The sequence below is a fragment of the Nelusetta ayraudi genome, unplaced genomic scaffold (genome assembly GCF_046127955.1).
Source record: "Nelusetta ayraudi isolate G7.1 ecotype Tasmania unplaced genomic scaffold, CSIRO-AGI_Nayr_v1 ptg000031l, whole genome shotgun sequence".
NCBI lineage: Eukaryota > Metazoa > Chordata > Actinopteri > Tetraodontiformes > Monacanthidae > Nelusetta > Nelusetta ayraudi.
Window position 1 is genome coordinate 596,131 of NW_027466081.1, and position 23,270 is coordinate 619,400.

At 42.8% G+C, this 23,270-nt stretch overlaps 1 protein-coding gene across 1 annotated transcript; it reads right to left on the bottom strand.

The window, feature by feature from the left end:
- Positions 1 to 37: 37 nt before the first annotated feature.
- Positions 38 to 22,897, bottom strand: pde1a (phosphodiesterase 1A, calmodulin-dependent). Its single transcript, XM_076030740.1, has 16 exons — positions 21,565 to 22,897; positions 14,831 to 14,857; positions 10,990 to 11,103; positions 10,713 to 10,895; positions 9,136 to 9,202; positions 7,689 to 7,805; positions 6,804 to 6,944; positions 6,620 to 6,720; positions 6,403 to 6,528; positions 6,181 to 6,282; positions 4,689 to 4,809; positions 3,029 to 3,110; positions 2,665 to 2,785; positions 2,254 to 2,438; positions 1,184 to 1,408; positions 38 to 1,085 (listed from the first exon to the last, which is right to left on the bottom strand). Exons 1-16 carry the CDS (start codon positions 22,275 to 22,277, stop codon positions 1,015 to 1,017), a joined length of 2,496 nt encoding a protein of 831 aa, XP_075886855.1. The 5' UTR covers positions 22,278 to 22,897; the 3' UTR covers positions 38 to 1,014.
- Positions 22,898 to 23,270: the final 373 nt, after the last annotated feature.

Genomic DNA, 23,270 nt, shown 5'->3' on the forward strand with positions numbered 1-23,270 from the left:
GGCTCCCATAGAAATGTACTTGCCATAAGTAAAGATTCCCTCTCTGTTGTATAACAGAGCGTGAATGAATCCACAAACACACAAATAAGGGTGGCAGTGCTTTTCGCTAAATGCATAGCATGTGTACATGTGTAGTATCTGATGCAAAATAATTCACTGAATTTTTTTTTTTTTTTTTTCGTATTGTTGTTCTTTGATTGATCTTAGTCTCACCCATTAATGTTTGAATTCACTGAATACATGGTAACACGAGCACGGGGTACAGGAGAGGTAACTGGCCTTGTATTAAAGTCGAAACACAACATATTTTGTTCTTATAATGCCAGAAGACTGCAATGACAACCGCACAAGTGGAATGTGGGCAAAGCCAATGAATACTAAAGACTATGTTGTGTGGGAATGAGGTAAGCAACCAACCCTTTTCCTCCTGCAGCAGAAGGGGGGTTCGTTGAATATTCTTTGAAAGCCTCGACATCACTAAATTGTGTCACAGTCAGAAGTAAAACACGCGGGATCTTTTGAACCCACCGCAAAGTTGAAGCCACACTTTGAACAGTACACTTGTTGAGTCCCGTATCACCTCGCGAGAGCTATACGTCTGACTCCTCAAGATAATGGACAGCTAATTTGTCTTAACTATGAAGGGGGAAACCCCAGACAGTGTATATATTTTAGCCTTAACGACGGTTTTGACAGTTTTCTTTTTTTTTTTTTCACTTCCTACTTATGTCCCTTGCAATGCCCGAAGTCGCAAAAATAAAATCACAACACACTTTCACCACTAAGAATGTACCTTGAGGCTGCTAAGAAGCTGCTATCTGATGATTCGGAACATGATGTTTTCCAGAGTCAGTTGTAAATGAAGGGCCGGCCAACCCGAATCCACGCTGAGTCGGCCGCCCCGCTCCAACAGAACAACCTGAACCCTCTTTGCAACTGCACCTGCAACATCTGTTGCCATGGTGACCTGCCACAGTCATACACGCTGATGGGTTTTGCCATAGAATCTCATCATCAGGCATTTTCAGGCACCTCCTCCTCACGGCCGTCGTCCACCTCGGTTGCTTCCTCCCCCGGGCCGACCCCTGCCATGGCGACAAGAGAAACGAGTCGGTTGATGAAGAGTTAGCAACAATAACAACAATAGGTTTCCAACGTCGTCACGTGCGGCGGCGTTGTGTACCGTTCCAGGTGGAGCAGTCTGTAGGCACGTGTTCTGGAGGCCCGTCAGCGAGCGTTTGATTGGGAGGGGAATCCTCTGGCGCTGATTGGTCGGAGCTGTGCCCATCCGATGGGTTGTTGTGACGAGGGGACACGTGTAACGAGGACTCTGACTTGGCATTGGGCTCCTCTTGTTCCTCTTCCTCCTCCTCTTCCTCCAGCACGTCCTCTACCTTGTTGGCCAACTCTGAGCAACATTGAAATTGCAGGAAGTGGGAAAAAGAAAATTGAAAAAAAAAAAAAAAAAACGCAGAATATCCTATGGTGCAAGCAAAGTGCCTATGCATTTTAATTCTGAAGCAAGTCTAAAATGCTATATAATTAAAGATTATCATTATGCAACACAGCGTTTTCTCACAAGTCTATTAAAGTCATAATGAAAGTTAAAAAAAAAATCTGAAAAATTAATGTTTTTAATGAACTCGGTCTATCAAATTCCACTTTGATGCAACATTCATGGATTTACCAGCTTAACATATATATATAAAAAATATATATATACACATATATATACACATACATAAATATATATACAGTACATATACATATATAAATATATATATACATACACACACACACACACACACATATATAGCGCTGATAGATGCAAAAGTAATTGAATGAAAGATGTTACTTTTGATCTTTTTTAAGCATTAATTAATATGAAATAACTGCACTTGTTAACAGTTAATTATGCTTTTTGCAGCTATCAGATCTAAAGAGAGAACAATGCCTTGTCATGGCTAATAAATGGTGTATTATATATTTATTAATAACAATATATAATAATACAAAAATTGACTTTGACCTGATGAAATCGGAAGAAAAAAAATGCACAAGAAACATTTGTTTCATGTAAAGCACATTCAGTTGCCCTTGGTATGAAATGCGCTATATAAGTGAAACTGCCATGCTAAACCTAATCTTATCAAATTCACACACACACACACACACACACACACACACACACACACACACAATCAATCAATTTCTGTCTGTCTGTCTGTCTGTCTGTCCTTCTGTGTTAGTTACCGTGCACAGAGAGCTCTTTCCATCTGTCCTTGTTGCTCCCAATGACGCCCGACAGGTGAAGTCTCAGAGCCGTCAAGTCTATGGCTGTGAGGGAGAAGTCCATGTGTCCGTCATCGTTGCTCCCATAGCGACCAGTGCTGTGTCTTTGCACCGACTCCACAGTGACAGAACCACTTCCTGTGAGACTAAACAAAGCAAAGGTTTAAAATAAACAGGGAGCCCATCGTTCAAACAATGGAAAGTTTAATGTGAAATGTTCTTTATTTAGCATTGCCTCAAGTTTAAATTTGACTGTCGCCGACGCTTCCGAAATAGAACCTTTTTTTGTGCTGTCTATAAATCTCACCGTTATAATAGTGTTTATCTTGAAGCTAGCGGATGACATGATGCTACTGTCAGTGTTTGTGGTACCTCGACCTTCTGTTTCCAGTCTCTTTAGCTTTCCTCTCCTCTTCTATGAGAGGGCCGATGACTTTTTCCGCCGTGTCGATGAGACCGCTGAAGGTCGGTTCCACGATGAAGTCGATGAACCCTGCGCACAAAGAGAACATACAAGGAATGACTGGACAAATAGTACAAGCAGTAGCAGTATAAAAACAAAAACACTGTTCATTTTTCATGATAAGAAACATTGTTTGTTGTCCTATGTTAAATATGTGCACTTCCACAGTTCCCCAGCAAGTGTCACTCTGAAACCACAACTGATCATGCACAGTAAATTCAGTCTGACTGGAGCGTCACCCCACCTGCCACTGTGACTGATGGCAATTCTTACCTATCTGCGACTGCGCGATCATGGTGGCTTTGCGGTCACACAGGGGGGAAAAGGGGAGGCCGAGCTCGACCTCCTTATCTCCCTGGAAGAGACAGTCACCGCGGCAACACAGACACGACGTGTTAACGGAGCGCTGAAATCAGCTGTTTAGCATGTGCATCTTGTCAACGTCATGCAAGCGGGAAAAACAGATTGCAATCCACGCACCATATGCCAGACTGATTTGAAGCTTTTAATTCAACAGTCAACAAGTCCCCTAAAGCCCGCATGGGTCTTAAAGGTCCAGTGTGTAATATTTGGCTTGATTTATGATATTTGCTTCGAGGGGGGGAAAAAACCTCAATACACTGTCCATAAATACATTAATAAAAGTGCATAATCGCAGTACAACAAAAGTAACGGTAGAACGGTTCTTATATGTATATGATCAAGGGTCTCGCTCCCAAGTTAGCTGCCATCTGGCACTGCCACATTTCTACGGAAGCCTGGTGTGGACAATCCAGCTGCCTCGCAGCAAGTTTGGCATTTAGGGTGAACGCTTGCATCTTCAAATAAACCAACGAAGAAGAAGAATGGACGAGGTATCCAGGTTTGGGTGCGCAGGGCGCCGTAGTTTACTGGCAAACTCAGGAGAGGAAGGGGGAGAGGGTGAGCACTGCAGTCTAAAATGTAATCTCTTGATGTCGCTGTCTCTTCTTCAAAAACACCCCCAAAAAAATCACAGCTTAATAATTTATATATTCTATAAATTATATTGTAAAGCTGCTTATATAAATTTTATAAGCTGTCACAGAAGAGCTTAGGAAATGTTTCATGATGGTTTTATGAGCGTCCATCAACTCATCCAAAGCTGACTTGGACTCGTTGCATGTTGGAGCAGACAGTCAAATCTAGATCCATGGTGGATTTGGGCTAAGCGGTGTGCCAGTCGAGCAGCAGTGGGACCACCGTGGTACCAGAAACCCAGCCTAAGCTGTTGGAGTCAGTCTTTGACGTGGCTGAAGTGCAGACTGCAGTAACCTGCTTGTAACCCCAACACATCCTCACTTTATTGCTTTTGTGTTTGTCAAGAACTAAGGTGGATTCTTTCGTTTTTTTAACTTCAAGTCAGTCTCTGAGATCAAGGCTTCGGGAGTTAAAGTAGCGTTTATCTGGGAACTTAGAGGGGATCTGAGGAGCTTTAGCTAAAATACTGTTTGTTTTGTTTGTTTGTTTGTTTTTGCATGAACAGTTATGTAATTTTAGAAGCAACCAGTTGGAAGCTTCAGAAAGTGGAACACAAAATAAGCTCTTCAATACTTACTAGTGAACTTACTGGCTGAAGAAATTTTAACAACTTAAAATATTTTCACACTGATATTATTGTGAGTTGACGCGTTTTATTAAAAAAAAAAAAATGCAATGGGAAAACCAATCATCTGATCATGTGAGAAATACAAAGCTACCCCAAGCTTGTGGAGAATTCCATGCAGTTGCTGCATTTCCTAATTAGAATAAAATAGAGCTCAAAGAACAGCAGGAATGATAAGTAATTAGTGTATAAGTAATAAGTATATACTATAAGTAATAAGCAGTTTGGGCCTACTTCCCATACATAGCGTATTGATAACAGCATCTTCTGCTGGGCCCATAGAATGGTCCAGCAGGACCCAGTGTGTACCTGTCTGAAGAACTCCTCCATCAGACTGTGAGTCCAGCGGTAGTGCAGTGGCCAGGCTTTGGCTGGATGACTGATGTCTGCAGCGTGAAGCATCAGCGACAACACTTTGACTTTGTCTATGCTGCAGAGGCGAAGAAAGAGCAAAAATAAATGGTCGATCCTTACCCACCGAGTCGTTCAAAATTACATCTCAGTTCATAATATAGGGATATTACACAAAATTGGCAAGACTTCCTACAAAATGTGTGGCTTGGTTAACTTACATTAACATGTTTCACACACAGTATGAAAACATTTGAGAACTTCAATGTGTTGTACACGCACATCGATAAAAGTTAATAATGTAATAATAATAATAAAGTAATAATGGGAATACAAACTACATTGAATCAAAAACAGATAAATAAAATAATGATGACCACAATAGTGAATACAATTAAATAGAATAGAGTTTTCAAAAAAAAAAAAAAAAAAAACTAAATGCAAAATTAGCTACATAAATGAAAATGTATGACAAATTGTAACTTGTTCCCCAACAGGGAGTTTTGCAACATACTGTACAATAGAAATGGTTGCCAGAGCATTCTGAACTTCCTTTCCGGGCCTTGAGTTCCATATGGTATCTAAGATGAGCCACCATGTCAATCAGCCAACGCCTATGTGTCGCTTGGTTAGCTGTGACGTGCCTTTTGTTTGAGACACTGGTCACTGTGTAGCTACAGTATGTACGGGGTGATTCTCTTGACTGCTGTGTTGATGCACCAGGGTGCTGCCAGGCTGGACACAGGTGTCTCAGAAGCGATCTAAGTGCGAGAGCCCCAACAAGCCTGGCAGCTGTCACCCCCCATCCCTCCACTGACAGTGATGGGAAGTTGCTCTCTGCACGTTTTATGTCGGCGCTCCCGCAGTTTGGTTCAGCACAGTTTCCGTGACCTAACGTCCTACACTTCATGAAGCTCCCGCTTATGATCTGCTTGTCTTTGATATTTGAACGGTGACTTGAATATTAACTAGTGCAGTTGCATCTTAATGTGAAGTCTTTAAAAAAAAGATTTTTTTTAAATGACATGATTTAAGAAGTCAAAAAAATGAAGTCAAAAGCAAGCTTTCTTCTGAAGGACTATAAGAAGAAAAGTACATGTTTTTTTTTCTCATTAAAACTACATTTTATACATATATACACATTATAGAAATAGACACATATATATACAAAAAATATATCAATAAAAGTGTGAAAGAAACATAATGACATATGTATGTACACACACACACACATATATGTATATACTGAATATACATTATAAATATATATATATATATATATATATATATATATATACATATATATATATATATATATATACATATATATATACATATATATAAATACATACATTCATAGTCTGATATTATCAGCATACAGACTCACATCACATCACAGATTCTACCAATGCTGAATGCTGCAGCAAACCAAAGCTACTTTAGTGCTGACCTGTGCGTTTGTGTCAATGCGTTCCTCATGGTCTTGATCTGCTGAAAATGGCAAGACATGTCTGTGGACATGACCATCTCAATGACCAAAGCCCTCAGCTCCCTGCAGATAGATGGCCAATACACAACATCATCTGTGAATGAGTGCACAGGTACTGAATGATTGTTGTGTGAGCTGTGTGTGTGTGTGTGTGTGTGTGTGTGTGTGTGTGTGTGTGTCTACCTCCAGTCCTCCTTGTTCAGGTTAACCAGAATGTTCATGTCCTCCTCTGCCATCAGCCTGTAGGCAGCGCTCACGTGATGATTCTCCAGCACTGATCGGTCATTGTAGAGGATGGCCACCTCTGACCTGACGTACAGACAACCTTATAATGAGGCAGTGCGGTGCAGACTGGAACGCATCAGCTGTGCGTTTGTGTTGTCGTTCAGATCTTCGTTACCTCGTATGAATGTGGAAGTTGTTGGTGGTTCCCGTATGTTCAAAGTCGTGGATCGCTGCGGCAAAAACCATAGCAAGAATCTCCAACTCACTTAGCCAGTGCTGTGAAAACGCAAGCACATTGTTGTTTGATGCCCAGGTAGCCAAACGATTGTGTTTTGAGTGGTGCCTCGTGTGTTTATTACCATCAGTCCCGTGTGCAACATTAGGAAGTGAGCAGTCTGTGTGACATCAGCGGCATGAATCAGGTTGTGGTAGGGGTTCTTGTATTTGCTGTATCCACACTCCAGCGCTTCGACAAACAGCACCAGAGCCTGAACCGGAATCTAAAAAAAATAAAGAAAGCGGGGAAAAAAATGAAAATTCTAAAGTCAATGGTAACACTTGCCCTGAGAGTGTCAATCACACTGAGCTCATGCAGAATGAAAAAGCTTTGGAAACGGTTGCCAGTCTTTGATATCAGTTTCAGGATTTGCAAGTCTTGCAAAATCTAAGCCATAGCAGCTCATGTCCTTTTAAGCAGAGTACCCAGTATTTAAAGGTCCAGTGTGTATATTTGTTACGATTTTTATATTGGTAGAAGCTTAATATACTGCACATAAAATACATTAATAAAAATGTATACTCACAGTATAATAAAGACAATTGGGTTTTCCTACCCTTACACTACTTCTTATATCTAGAAAAAGATCAACAAGGGTCTTGCTCCCAGTTAGCTGCCATCTTTCACCGCCATATTTCTAAGGAAGCCTGGTGTGGACAATCCAGTCTGCCAGCCAGCATGTTTCGTATTTAGGATAAACACTGGTGTCCTCAAATAAACCAACAAAGTAGAAGAAGGACGAGGAAGCTAGGTATGTGCGTGCAGGCCACCGTAGTCACTGGTAAGCTCGGGAGAGGGAGGATGGGCAACTAAGCGCTGAGTGGCTTCCTGTGATTGGTTCACTTGATAGCGGACCATAAACCACCTCTTTCAGTTGAACCGGACTAATTAAGGCTGGTGTGAACGCGCCCCTTCGCCTGATCCGTGACTTCAAGGACTGTTGCAACGATAAAAAAGCTGTGTGTACCCTGAACCTGTTGATGAGGTCATAGCGAGTGAGCAGGTCATAGACCAGGAACTTGAGCGCATGGTCTCCAGTGGCCTTGTGGAATGCGAAAACATCAAACGACCACTGATCCACTTCCTGGAACAAGACAAAGCAAAACAGAATAGTTAACGCACCGAGATTATTATCAGCCCTCATCCATCTGGTCATGAACTGAACACCATCTCTCATGCGACGAGGCAGCATCATTTTCATTTGAGCTAATCTGATGGCTGATTGCCCTCCATCATAGTTTTAATTTATTCTTTGATGTACTGATTAATAATTGATTACATTCTCAATATGTTTCTTCCGCAGCTTTGTTATGAAAATGAAAATTTTCATTCTATTAATATTTTATTTTACGATTGTGTCGTTTAAGTAGAACAAAAACATTCTTTACAGTAATCCGGAATTCTGGGCCATAAAACTTGCATCAAAAAGATATTGAAATCGTTCTCCATCTTTTTTATACTCTTCTACTCTCATCAAGTGCCTATTCAGATGTTCCCATCATTTTGGGCCTTTTGTGCTTAATGCACCTCTTTATTTTTGCCCACTTTGGTTTCTTTTTGTCTTTTTAAATTCATTGTTATCAGTACATTTCAGGCACTGGCTGCTTTTCCACCTCTTTGTTTCAGTCTTCAGCTTCTTGCATTTCATTACATCTGTTAAAACCTGCGGCTGGCGGCACGATGGCTTCTGTCCAACTTTTCTATTTTGCCTTTTCTCTTGTTTAAATTTTACCGTACTTTTTTTTTTTTCAAATACATTTGTTTCCATTTGCTCTCTGTCGTCTATTCCAAATCTTTCCCTCTGACATCCCTGCAGCACCGTCGATGTTTAGCTGATGTGGACCTTCTCTGTTCCTTTGCTATCCACTTGGAACCTCTGTTTTCAGGGAAAATGTCCGAATTAAAATCCATCACAAAATGTTCATTTTTCAACGCAACTGTTTCATGCAGGCTAGAAATTGGACTTGACATGCACAAAATATGCCTATGACTGTACAGTTGAAGTACAGAGAGACAGGAAAGGGACTATCAAAACTGATTAAAACTAGCGAAGTCTTGAAACCTCTTGAATGACACTATGGGTCATTTGTACATAAAAAAAAAAAAAAATCGAAGTTAAATATTTTGCCTTTGGTAATAAAGATAGATTGCACAAGTGACTGGATTGTGTCTGCTTCAGTTTTCATTTTCAATAGGAATTCAACTGAGGGTCTGTAATACCACTCATCCTATATTCACACCCCCTTTTATGTCTCCAACTGCTTTTTTCCTTCCTCACCTTGCCTCGGAAGATCTGAGTGTGGTCTTTATTCACCTTTAGCATATTCTTTTGATTAAATCATGAAGAAAAAAAAAATCTACACAAAAATCGTCCCTTTCAGCAGATGGGACTGTGGTTATAAAACTGTTCTCACCTTCAGTGCAGTCAAAGCTGTGGGAGGGTAGGTCAGACCAGCCATGTTAGACGTCCGTCTGTACATCCTGATACCAATCCACCCACACAGACGCACACGCACGCACGCACACACACACACACACACGCGTAAGCTTTCAAGAAATCTCATGCTTAGATACATTTTAGAAGTTGACAGACAGCAGCTGCATCGGAATAAGCGTTTCATCACGTCGACGTCCAGCTGCGCCTCTCTGCACTTTTGCGAGCCGAAAGGACGGCCGTCGCCGCGGCAACCACTCTCTAAACACACAGCGACTGCCGCCACGGTGCACAGATATTCTTTTATTTCATGCGTCATTAAGCAGCGGCAGATGAACTGATAGTGTCCCATTGCCGTGACTCATTTACACTCTAATGGTATTGGACCCCGTCGTTCCTCCGAACCACCCGCAGGTCTCTCAAACGCTAACATCTTTACACTCCGTGTGACACAGCCAGCCGGATGTAGCTGTTTTTTTTTCTTTTTTTCCAATAGTAATTTTGATAAGTTGATGACCCTTTTCTTGAGTGTCATTAAGTACTTGTGGTGTCTGCTGGAGACATTGCCATTAGTTCAAAATATTATATGCCCAACTGGATTTTTACACCGCTCTTAATTATCACTTTAAATATAATTAATAAAAACCATTAAAGGCCATATCAAACTGCGTGTTTGTGTTAGATGATTCGGTGATAAAGCCAGAGGAGTCAGGCTAAGATTCTTGGGATATTTACGAGGAGGGACAGTGAACATATCAGTGGAAGGATGAAGAGGTTGGAGACTGGAGAAATAGGGCACGGGGAAAAGCAAAGTGGAGATTTATTGGATGCCGTGGAAGAGGACATGAAGTTAGCTGATGTGAGAGAAGAAGATGCAGAGGAGAAGGCCAGATGGAGGCAAAGGATTTGCTACAGCACCCCCTGAAGGGAACAGCTGCCTTGAGATTCCAGAAGCAAAGCCATGGATTTGCTACAATGAATACATTGATGGATGGATGGATGGATGGATGGATGGACTGATTGATTGATATTTAACTACCAGATGAGTTAAGAGGAATTGTCAGATCTTTTTTCACTTATATCAGCACCTTTGAAACATTTTAAAATGTTGATTTGAAGATTTAAAGTAAATTCACAACACTTAAAAAATGTTTCTGCATACAAAAATTGGAAAAATAGTAAGTAAGTAGTAAATTGTTTGATGTTATACTTCTATTGTTTGGTATATGGACAGATAAGTGGGCATGGGAAAACTATGGTCTGCCGAATTTGAAGAAATTACATTAATAGTAAGGAAATCGTAAAATAGCTATATTTCATCAATTCTTTCAGTTTTTCAAGAGTCATTTCAATAAAGAGCTAAATATCGTGGGGCTTCAATGACATATTTTGTTGTAACACTTTTGTTCATTTTCAATTAAAGCACATGTTTTTCACATATCCCATGATATATTTTTTGGGTCACTCTCCATCCATCTGCTTTGGCCCCTCCCTGGTCTTCCCCATAAATGTGTTATATTTTCACTCTCAGTAAATAAATAAAACAGTTCCCATTACCTTTCTACAAATATCCCAGCTTGCACTGCGTGGACAATGCTCCTGAATCTCGGCTTCTCCTCGGGGCGACGCCTCGCCACGCCCGTCTTCCGGCTGAAGGTGCACGCCAGCCAATCGCGCACCTCGCTTGGCACCGATTCCACCTGCAGGTCGCTGAGCTCGTCCTCGGTGTCCAACAGACGCCTTCGTGACAGACAGAAACACCTGTCAGCAACATCTTGGACGGTAGATGTGTTCAGTTGTCAGCCAGCTGATCCGCCAGTGTCCGCCGGCCCACCTGGTCTCGTCTGTGTAAACAGTATCCAGCATGGCCGCAGCGAGCTCTATGTTCCTGCGGAGTTCCTGAAGGTCGACGACCCCTCGGTCCATCTGCTCCAGGACCCCCTTCAGCCTATAATACAAACAAACAGTTCAGTCAGCCACTAGCTCAGCTTTTGGACCATGACCAACAGTAATTACAAGGAAATTAGATGTCAAAGTCAATTTTTTTTTTTTATTTCGGGGCTCTCAAGGTCAACAACATTATGTGATACTCACACTGGAAGTTCAAAGGATTTCTCCATGCTTATGCTACTGTAAGTCTGACACCCATGGCTAAAAATGTATTTGACGTTTAGGTGAGTTAGATGTGGTAACTAGACAATTGTGCTTACATGTGTTGTTGTTGGCCTAGTGAACGGGACTGCAGTCGCTTGTGGCTGAGATCAATACAGACGTCAAGAACCTTAACGAAGACATTAGTTGTCCAACGTAACCAAGTAAAGAAGCACATCTGTTTTTCATGAGATGAACAAGAGATGTGTGTGTGTGTGTGTGTGTGTGTGTGTGTGTGTGTGTGTGTGTGCGTGTGCGTATGTGCGTGTGTGTGTGTGTGCGTGCCACATATTAATTTTCTCTTTCATTAGAAATATTCCCTGTTCAATTTTTAAAATTCTCCATCTTTTCCTTTGTTTCCATGAGGCCTGCTTTATTATAGTTGAAAAAAAAAATGTCAACCTGTTTCATTGTCTTGGTCTTTGGGCTTTTTTTTTATTTTTTATAAAATGCGTTTTATATCCTTGCAGTCCAATTTTATTGCTGAAGTCCAGGCTTTATTTGCTGGTGGTTTATGGACACCCTGGGTCATCGAACCCCATAGAATCATTGTTCTGTAATGCAGAAATGAAATGTCCTTCTCCCAGACTCACACACACACACACAAACACCGGCCTATATCCGCCTGACAAATGCCAACCCATGGCCCGAGTCAGTCCTTACGTGGGCTGCCGATAACAAGCATTTGTAAACAGGTCTAAACAGATCAGGCGACCAGCACCATTGTCACTATGTCTACTAATGTCTTCTAATGTCTTCCCTCCAGCCTCCTACTACTGCTTATCCTGGGCTCAGGGATGTGGGAGGAGGTTGTCAAAGCTGTAGTGGGGTGACTGAAGGGTTTCATAGGGCTGCAGAGTCATCAAAGCAAACTGAGCAAGTAAAACAAAGTTGTTAGAAAAATGAAACAGACATTAATCGGGGTTCTAACTTGAACGTCAAAGCGTTTTGGGCTAAATCAAACCTTTTATGTCACATGCTTCTATAGGAGCTAAAGTATGCTAAAGAAATCTCTCTGCAGGCTCCACCAGCTCAGAGCGGGGTGTACCAGTCTTCATACTTCACACCCACACGGCCCTTCTTTCTCTTCACACCACAAAATAAGAACATAAAAATCTGTTTCCTCCAGATGGACACACGACACTCCGCCCCCTTCAAAATCAGCTGACTCCCACAACAAGCAATGGGAGGCTCACCCAGGAAATAAACATGTCACCCGACGAGATGAGTCACGTCTATCATTTCTCGATTTGTGGGCTTTTCAAAGAGGAGAAAACTCTTCAGGTAGCTTGATAGACATTTCATACAATCCTCACTTGGGCTGTGCGCGACAATCTCACCCTTGCAGACCCAAAGAGTTTTGTTCCAACACTGGAGGAGCATGAAAACACCAGTGCAGCCAGGCATCGAGCGATTGCCATGGCAACGAAACGCCTCCCTGTAAACTGGAGGAAATCGGTTTCAGTTGCCATGGTTGCAGCTGGAGTCACGTAGGGTGATGGAGCAAGACAGAGGGACATTTAAAACTTCAACAATTAAAGTCTGTAACCGCATTGGATTCATCCTCCCATCCGTCTTTTTTATGTCTCTCCTGCACATTGAGGCTCGCAGGGTGGTTGCTGGAGCCTCTCCCAGTCATCAGGGCGACAAGTTGCAAGTTTATGACAGAGGTAAGTGTGACACCCACGGATTGTATTTTTATTGAGTTGTTATCATTTTATCTTTTTGGTATGGCGACAATTGTAGTTTTTGTTTAGGCCGCTACTGGCTAAAATGAACACCAGGTGGCAGCACCGATCGGCGGTATCACTGGGACTCGGCAAGGTGAAGCGGAAGCTAGCTAGGCTCATAATGTAAATACCGGGAAATGAGTTACAGGTGTTGCTTCGCCGGTGTAGGTTTTTAAGGTAAGTTATTATTATATTTTGTTCACTTTTCATACCACTTTATAAACACACGCAAAGCAGTCCTGGTTATGCGTGCAAGAAAAGGGTGTTGAATGTTTATGTGTTGCAACTATATGTGTTGCAACGTAGCGACATACATGACTAGCATGGATGAGAAAATGGCATCCGTCGCCGCAGCCTGCCGTTTTTTCTTTTATTTGTTTCTTTTTGGCTCCTGGTTAATTTGTGGGGTTTTCCCTCTGGGTAATTGAATTGATGAGCTAATGTTGCAGGCGATTGCTAAGTTTAAGTTTCAATCACAGTGGGCAGCCTTGTTTAATTGCGCCCACAGTTATTAGATAATGATAGTTCAAAGGCGAGCGTTTTAGTCACCTGATCTATCATTTCACTTCGCGTGTCTACCTGTCCAAATCCATCCGTCTGCCTGTTTGACAGACACAGTCCTCATCAGCTTTGTCAGTAGTTTACATGTGCAATGACATTTGTGCATGTTTTTTTTTTCCACCACAATGCTTTTGCGCCAGAAAATCCGTGTAAATAGCGCCAAAAACAGTGATTCCGATCCACAGAGGGGACGCAAACGTGAAAACAGGCGGAAAATGCGCCGAGGCGCAGGTAGCAGCAGGGTTGCGCCAGACTCATTTGAATGTATTTAAATGAGTCATTACGCGCAAAAGGACACACCCCCTTCTATGCAAATATGCCTCATTCAAACAGCGGCAGATCCAGAAAGAGTTTGCGCTCGTGTCCGCACGATGCAGTTTGACAGACGGAAACACCGCCAGCCAAAACCAGGCGCAGCTTCTGTCTGTCCAAGTGTTTCTGGCTTCTGAGTGAAACTTTCCTCTCTGAAAAGCCTGAAATATATATATATGGCTCCTGAAATCTTATATATAGATAGGCATAGACTACAGTATATATGCCAATATTTTAGATAGGCTATGAAAAATACAAATGGTACTCAGGTGTTGGTGACTAACGTGTCTTGCGTCTTGACTTTCTTTCCATTGTGGCAGCAGTCTTGGTAGACGGAGGAGGCATCGTAATGCCAGGCACATTTATCGTCCACTTGCTTCAGCAGGGAGGGCAGCCGGCTCACGATCTGAAATTTTTTGTCTTCTTTTCCGTGCTTCCATTAACACACGCACTCACGAACAACCTTTGGCGCAAACTGCTCTCAGGTTGCCAGACCGCAACATTTGCACCTGTTTCAGGTGCCGCATTTGTGGGTGTTTGCGCCTGCATGTCATTAGCGCAAAAACCTTTGTGGATACACGCATCTGTGGCGCAGATTGCAGCCGCAATCTCACAGCAAAACTCACCGCATTTTACCGCTGCGCGTCCGTGTGTGTGTGTGTGTGTGTGTGTGTGTGTGTGTGTGTGTGTGTGTGTGTGTGTGTGTGTGTGTGTGTGTGTGTGTGTGTGTGTGTGTGTGTGTGTGTGTGTGTGTGTGTTTACAAAATTCCTGGCAAGGGCATTTTTGACCAGTCATCTCTTTTCCTCACAACTGTCTCATGTAATTGAGAGTCTAACCAATGTCCAAGTACTACAATGACCTTGACGACCGAGAACCTTGACAAAAGTGCGCTGATGTGCATGCATGTATGTCTTTCTTACCTCTGCGATGTAGTTTTGTATTTTTGCCTGTAAAACAAACAGAAGAAAAACAGTCAAATTTAAATTTTAATACATATGCATAGCATAAACCAAGACAATATAGTACAGAATGGACACTAGATAGATAGATAGATAGATAGATAGATAGATAGATAGATACAGAAGGGTCTCTAGCCAATCACAGCTATATAGTCTGACCTTGAGGGGAAACTACAGCTAAGATGTGTTTTAGTGTTGACATTACAATAGACCTGTTATTTTGTTGTCTCTCTGTAATTGCATACTGGCCTGTGTGGGCGGATCAGCAGTGAATAACTAAGAGCAGTGAGCAGCGTACATTTACAACTGTACTACAATTAAAGGTTGTCAGGATTTGTTGGCAAAAGCTTATTACGCCACCCATAAATATATTTGTGTATGTGTACAAACGCTGTGACATAAAAGCAGCTTGGCTTTCCTACCCATGGAATGGTTCCTTCACATATACAAATAGTCAATGATCAATGGTTATTTTCTGTCACAGTGGACTAATTAGTGCATATTGGGGGGAAAATAACAGACGGACTGAAATTATGCGACCTTTATTAAGAACTCACCTTTCGCTAAGTCCTGTCCCCCATGGTTACTGTTGCTACGCCTAGCACACTTTCACTGCCACTTCATTCACATCAGCCATTTCAGTGAAAGATACTCCAAAAGATAATAATTTACGATTTCTGGAGTAGCACTAGTTCGGAAATGTCAGGGAGAACGAGCTAGAAAGGAGTGCAATATGTACACGAGGGGCGGAATAAGTGAACAAAACGCTCATACAGGCTGCTTGCACCAGCCGGCCAGCTCAGACAAAGACACCGTAACACTGGCTGTCTTGCGTGTGGATGGATGACTTCAAGTTAAGAAATCATCTTTGAGATGCGAAGACCACCGTAGCTCCCTGGCAATCTTGGGAGAGGGAGGGTGAGCGGAAGAGCCCTGCAATTCTAAAACCTGAGCCCTTGATGACAGAGTTTTACTCACTGTACCTTTAACTGAAAAACATGGCTGAGGATAGATGAAGGATGGAGGACATGGGGATGAAGGTTGCTTTTTAGGAATGAGTCATCGCTCTTCCATTTCCTCTTGGTGTGATACTTTAGGTAGAAGTGTTTCTCCTGTTGACTAAAAGCCCTGCAGCCAGCTTCTCCCCTCACTCGTCTCTCACTTTTTTCACCCTTGAGGATTCCAATGTTCAGCATGTTCAGCTCAGGTGTCAAGAGGGCGTTCATTAGTTAAAGCAAGTTTGTCCCAAAAGAAAAAGCAGTATTTGTCCGTGAAGAAGCACCACGGGGCGTATTTAGCGCAACAGTCGTTAACTGCATCTACACCGCCTACACCTACACTGTAGCCTAAAAGGAAAAAGATAAGACATGAATATCCATTAACTTGCTGTTCTGTTACCATGGAAACTAGCGATAACAACTAAAATGTGTGCACCTGTATATGCTCCTATACATTTCCAATTACCTATATACTTTACAGATTGATTTGAGTAAAAAATGAATGGCACTGCCTACACTTGGGGTCAACTCCCAGTTTTGGTTCAAAGGTTAAAGTTCAGAAGTTTCCCCAAATTCTCTCGACAAATGCTTGTGCAAAAAACACCTTAAGGAAGGAAACATTAACTAACAGAGTTCTTGTAGTCATGCAAGTTTACAATTTGGAAAAAGTGCTTTTATTCTATATATTAAATGTGATTATGAAATGACTACATTTTGGTTTCATTTTTTCTTTAAAGCAGCCCTAGGTAACTTTCGGTGGAAATGGCGAAGTGACGAAGTAAACACGCTGCAGCGCTAGTTTATCGATGTGGGAAAATACAAGTAGTCGCCTAGCTGGAGCGCTCATATGTGTTCAGGAAAAACACCAATATGAAATGCAAAACAGACATTGACAATAACGTCGTAGCAAACGGTCAAATACTTTTATTACTTTGTCTTTCATCGAGGTTAATTATTGGGTTCCATTCCGTCATTTTATAATCTCATGTATTTGTAATGGTAGTATGTGAAACCACCGTAAAGTGGTTCGTCCGGCATGTCGGGTCGCGCTTGAAAGTTACGCAGTGCAGTTACAGCCGGCACAACCCCCCTCTCGCTGCCGAGGCGGCACCATTGATCCTATTAATTGGTTATATACCGCTTTACTGAGTTTGGAATCATAATTTTAGGACAGATGTCATTGATGGTTTGGCTTGTGCTGACAGACACTTTACTAATTCATTCCTGTAAAAATCCAAGTGATGCAATTAACGTCTTTGTTCTGTAAGAAAAACATGGGAGTGATGCGGCGTTTGCTGTGTAAATCCATGTCTGGCATTCATGAGAACAGCTTAAAAAGAAAAAAATCAAAGAAGCTTTTAGACTCGTCAGCGCTTTGTAGTTCTTTAGATCGTCGACAGTCAGTTCTCACAGAATGGAGCTTCTTCTGATAGCGGCAGATGATGACCAGGAAGGCGAGAGTGAGTAAGTTGTGTTTTAAAGTTTCACCTTCTGTATCTCAGTCTGACTAAACCGCTGTCGACAGGTAGCGCGCTCTACTTGCCGATGTTTCCCTGCAGAATTTTGCAACACTTTTCTTGGCTTTGACTTCTTCGTCTACCACACAAGCTGCTCCATTTCAATTTTTTTGAGAAAAAACAAATTCTCTGTTGTTGTTGTTTATGCCAGATCGTTACAAATACAAGATGTTGTTTGGCAACTAGAGCCCATTTCTCTTAAAAAAAAAAAAAAAAAAAAGATTGCCAGAGGGCATGTTTTCTTTTGAATCGAATATTCATTTCAGTTATTTAGCTGCAGCAACATTCATTAACTCAAAAACTGATTTCGCCAAATGTTTTCCTGTCACAACATGATGAACGAGATGACTGCGACATGAAGGGGAAACAAATAGTTCCAATAGCATTTTTAATCAGCAGTGATGGGACCCAGAGGACTGTGTAGTTATTCTCGCAAAGAATAGAAACTTGATTGTGAAAATAAAAACCTCTTGGTTTAATGCGTGGTTATGGAGTAGTGCACCCATTTAGTGGTCCATACATCTTCTTGTGGAAACCACAGTAGAAATTATTGTGTGTGCCACCTCCAGAGTAATAGCAGAAAAAAATTGAAAATGGATGGATGGATGATGGATGGATAATTTGATATTTTTGGCAGCCAGTAGTTTGGCTAACACCCGGTCAAAAGGTCCAGATTCCCAATTTCAGCCTCAATTGTATAACTTTAATCTATTATTTAACATAAGTTCAAATTCCACAACGGTCCAGTGGCTTTTTTATGTATATTTTATTATATATCAAAAACAATGGCAAAGAGTAAAGTGTTCATTGATAATGATTTAAAGCTTATCTGACCACTGCACATAATCAATATAAGGGAAAGGAACAAGTACTTGGTAATCTGTTCCTATACTTGGTAAAGGACCAAGTAGAGTAAAAGTAAAGTATAGGAACAGATTCTTGCTTTTGTTAATGTTTGGTACTTCATGAGACCAAAGGCTGTACTCTGAGGTAATTCTTGACATAAGAGCTTATCGGAGAATGTAATGGAAAACTCAACTCAACTCAACACTGGTTTCGTATCAAATAGACCAGGCCTAGCCAAACTACGGCCCGCGGGCCACATCCGCCCCGCTGCGTGTCTCTGTCCGGCCCGCGTGAAGGCAGTCATAAATATACCCCCCCATCAACGAAAAAAAATGCCGGGACACAATTTCCTACCAGCACCCGGCCACCCCCGCCCCCGCCAGTCAGAAACAGAAGCAGTATGATTTAAGGAGAGTATTCAAGTATTAAGTCATATTACAACAAAAAGAAATGTGAGTGCAATGTGGTTCAGCCACCGTATTCTTGTTTGCCTTGTATTCTGAGAATCTACGCCTCCGAGATCTGATTTTAAAGACTTCTTTATTAAATTTCTCAAACTGCCCATGACCACCTTATATGCCTTACATAGAAAGAGGGACACGTCAGTGTTGCCTCCGGAGTCTGATGCTTTTTGTGTTATTCATTAAACCCGTGACCTTGGCAATTAGGGACTCTGGTAGAAAAGGGGGTATCATCGGCAAATTTATGTTTGCAGACGATATTCTGCTTCTTATTTCAAGCTCAACCTCAGGCATTGCCAAAATTACATTTAGCACTTACATTAGATCCTAATCATTTCAGTGGCATCACATTGAGGTTTAGGTCAAATTGAATATGTAATAACACCTGTAGGGCACTTGTTGCCAAATATGTTGACTAATAATATGCATATTAAGGAAAATGGGACATATTGTGATGCGTACGAGCCAGTGCATAGTGACAGCACATCCAGACAGATGTCAAGCAGAGATTGTTGTATTCTGTTTGATTTCGAAGTTTACTGGAAGCAATGAATGCTTACTCTGTCAATAGTGTTATGACACTGTCAGTCTGTGTGCTTCAGACTTAAACATGATGAAGATGCACAGCTGCAAGGTTGAAAAAAACAACAACATTCTTCTATCAGTGATTTCAGTGATCAGTCTTTAAAGCCTGAATAGGGTCGTAGTGTAATAGTTGCTGAGACCAGTCTTGAGACCAGTCTTGAGACCAGTCTTGAGACCACTTCTATGCCATCTCATCCCATCTTGGCCATTTGTTCTGGGTCTTGTCATGGTCTCAGACTCATGGTCTCGGGGGGGGGGGATCTCAAAACCTGGTCAGGCTGTTCCTGCTGCAGTGTCATTATTGTTATGTGCCTCTCTTCAAATGCAGCTCAAAAGATGCATGTCTTTTAAAGACATGTTGGAATGTCTATTTTTTTTCCTCATTAGGTGTTTAGGTCTTTGTTGGAACTGTCAAGCATCTTGCGTCTATGCATTTTATACCTTGTCTGAACAAACGAAAAAAGAAAAATATAACTTTTTTTTTCCCTATTGGTGCCTCCACAGCCTGCGCTCCTGCATCTCTTTTCTTCATGAGCTGAACAACCTCTGTCACGTACTGTGATGTATTGTGCCTGCAGTTGAAATTAGCCCGTTACCATAACAGCTGTGTTGAGTTCCTGCTGTTGAGCTCGGCCCTAGTATGATGTTTCTGTTCTACAATTCATGCCAGTGGTAAGTGGTGGTTCCAACAATAGACTAGTGTTTTGGCCTCAGTTACTGATGACGTCACTACTCAGGTGATGAAAGGGTGGTGGTACTGCCAGTGTACCTTTTTTTTCCTGATTGTATGTGATTGAGAATCAGTGCACACACTGTCGCAAATTGTTAGTGGTGACTTATTGATTCACCGCTCAACAACATTTTGTGAAGGGGGGTGTAGTCTGTCTGTCTACTGTTAGTATTTTTTATTTTTTATTTTATTTCCCTAATAAGTTTTTACTTATTTAAGTTGTCAAATTGAAAATTGGTACTAACAGTGTGTAGACCTTTGGCAGACGTTGCAGTCTCTGGTGACTTTATTGATTTTGTAATTTTTTTCCAGCTTCAATGATTTGCTGTTAATGTAAAACCCCCTTCGAGCAGATTTAATAGTTGTCCGGGCATGAGTGATGCACCTCATTTGTTGTGTTCCAAAAAGGTCTGTCTAACGCTTGTCTGACTCATGTTGTGTCTTCAGTGTGGCTTCAGTCCAGCCCCAAAAAGTCGTTGCTTCCACATGCTCACTGTAACTTTGAGTTAAACAACACATATCCGTGAAGCTTGGCTGAACATGATACATATGGTTGGTAACATTCCAGCGCCTACGTTGTTCAGCTTCTGCCATTGTCTAACCTTTGACAGTTGAAAGTTCTTGGTATTGTCCATGCAGTGCCGTGGGTAACACTGATCCAATGCTAACCAATAGTACACAATTTTTCCAGCAAGTTAAGTGTTTGTAAATATTTCATCTATTGGTTTATTTACTGTGTATTCGTACTTGACATTTAGATACGAGGACCCCAACCATAGCCCGAATCCATCATTTATAAAATATGAATTTCCATCCATCCATCCATCCACCTTCTCCTCAGCTTCCTCCGCGAAGGCTGGGTACAACCAACAACGAAACACACACAAATAACAAAAAACGTGTAAAACTGCAGAGAGTGTGCACTTCTTCAAAAGTGGTACCCTGCAGTCTAGAGAGGCTGTGATGAGGCTGCTGAGAACACACGTGCTGGAATACTCTCAATCATTCTAGCAAAAACATTGTGATGGTCAGTTCAAATATTTTCCTCCAGTTTTTTCCAGTCCTGCCTTGCCTCTTTCCACGCCTTCCTCTCCCATTGCGGACTTTGCTGCATTACAACGCGCGGCTGTTACCATGGCAACTACGGGGAACAAAAAGACAAGCTGTTTTACATCCCCCTGCCGTCGCTTCAGATTCTGACAGATGCCGCTATGGTCTTCCTGCTGCCGAGCCTGCTTGCTCACGTCCACTCCAAGAAACCGAAAAACAAATAAATAAATCAAATAAAGCATGAGGTGCTGTCAACAACAACGCGCTCGTGTTTGCGGCACGTTTAGCGACGACTCGCACATTTTCTCCTCTCACTCATTTCTCCGATGTCTGTCTTCCCTTCCCATCCGCTGCACCAGCGCCACTGCCTGCCGTCACCCCGATTCTAACGTGGACCTTCGCATGAACTCCAGTTGACTACTCAGCTATGACATCATCATCATTATGATCATTGCATTACATCGTTACCGGCAAAGCTGCCGCTGCCGCTGTTCTGGTGTCTACTCACATTCCTCTCAGTCGATTCAGCACCTGGCTGTTGTGACTTTGCTCCAGAACGTCCTCAAAGTCCTGCACCTCCCGAGTCCGCTGCCAGTCCTCCTCAGCCTCCTGCTGCTGTTGATGATGATGCTCAATTTGTAGCTCTGCCTTTACGGGCTGTTCTTTGGTCTCTGGCATCTCTTCTGTCTGGACATGGTCTTCCGGCAGCTCCTCCTGGACTTGTTTCATCTCGCCTACGGTTGCCTCCTCCTCATGGTCTACATGGACCTGCTGCGGCTCCTCCGGTTGCAACTCCTCCCCCTCCTCTACCCGGCAGTCCTCCACCTGGTCCGTCTTCTCAGTCTCTTCCTGTTCCTGCTTTAGCTCCTCCTTTAGCTCCTCCCTCTCAGTCTGTGGGACTGCCCACTGCTCTTCCTCCTGCTCCTCTTGTACCTCCTCCTGGTGCTCCGGCTCCTCATTTTGTTGATGCTCTTCAGCCACCAGAGTCTGCTGGGAGTCGTCCTTCTCCACCAACTCCTCATCAGCACTATTTTCCTCCTCCTGCTGCAGCCTCTCCTCATTCAGAACCTCCTCTTCCTGCTGCATCTCCCCCTCTTGGTGGTCTTCCAGTCGGTGCAACTCCTGCTGTTCCTGCTCCTGGTCTTTTTCTTGCATTTCCTCCTCTTCCTGGTGGTCCTCCTGCTCTGGAACAACGTCCACTTCACTGTTCTGCTGCTGCATGTCTCCCTTCTAAAGCTGTTCCACCACCTTGTAACCCTTCTCGGTGTGGTGGACAGAGGAGAGGAGGAGTATGAGGTGGAGGTGGAGTCTCCTAACGGGAGTCGACTTTAGTTCGCACGGCGTGTCCAGGCGTCTCTCAGAGTGACCTAAGCAAATGAAGCATCTAGACTGATCGCAGCTGAGAGAGTTGCATTTTGATTGACATTCCAACATCCAACTTCCCGTGAAGTCACTGGACGAGCCGGCCAATCCAAAACAAATGTTTTGCGATCTCGTCCTGCATGTTGCGTGTCATGAGATAAACTGGTGCGAGGAGAAAAAAAAAAGTTGGAAAGCCGAGACACAGAAACCAGCCGCCTGTCATCGATAAACCAGCAACAAGTTCAACAAGGTAACTGCTTGACGATCTCCGTCAGGGGTTCGAGCCGTGGAGCTCCGCACTCCGGCACTGCGGCTGCCAAACCATCCCGCTGAACGTCCCACAGCACTGCGTAGCAACACAAGGAGGAAGTCGACCAGCAGTAAAGACAGAACGGAGGCAGAGGGAGAATAAGAGAGAGGGAGAGGGAGAAGGAGAGAGAGGGAGAGAGAGAGAGCGATGGATGGAGGAGGACAAAGCAGAAGCAGAGAACATCACAGAGCGTTTCCGTGGTAACTCAATAACGGTTGCTAAGAGTGATGGAATCCTGCGGACCTCTTCTTCCTCCCCCTCTTAACTCCTCCTCCTCCTCCCCCTCAGCCTCTCTCGAATCCAAACACACGCACGCACAAACACACACACACACACACACACACACACACACACACAACTTTACCCTCCCATCAGATGCAAAAAAGCAAACAGGCATCTCAGTCAGTCCTTCATCGCTTAGCAGCTGCATCAGAGGAAACAAGATCAGGAAAGTGTGTGTGCGTGTGTGTGTGTGTGTGTTTGTCTGTTTGTGTGTACAGTGCTAAGCTGTGTGCGTGCTTTGCATGCCTGAGTGTGAGCTC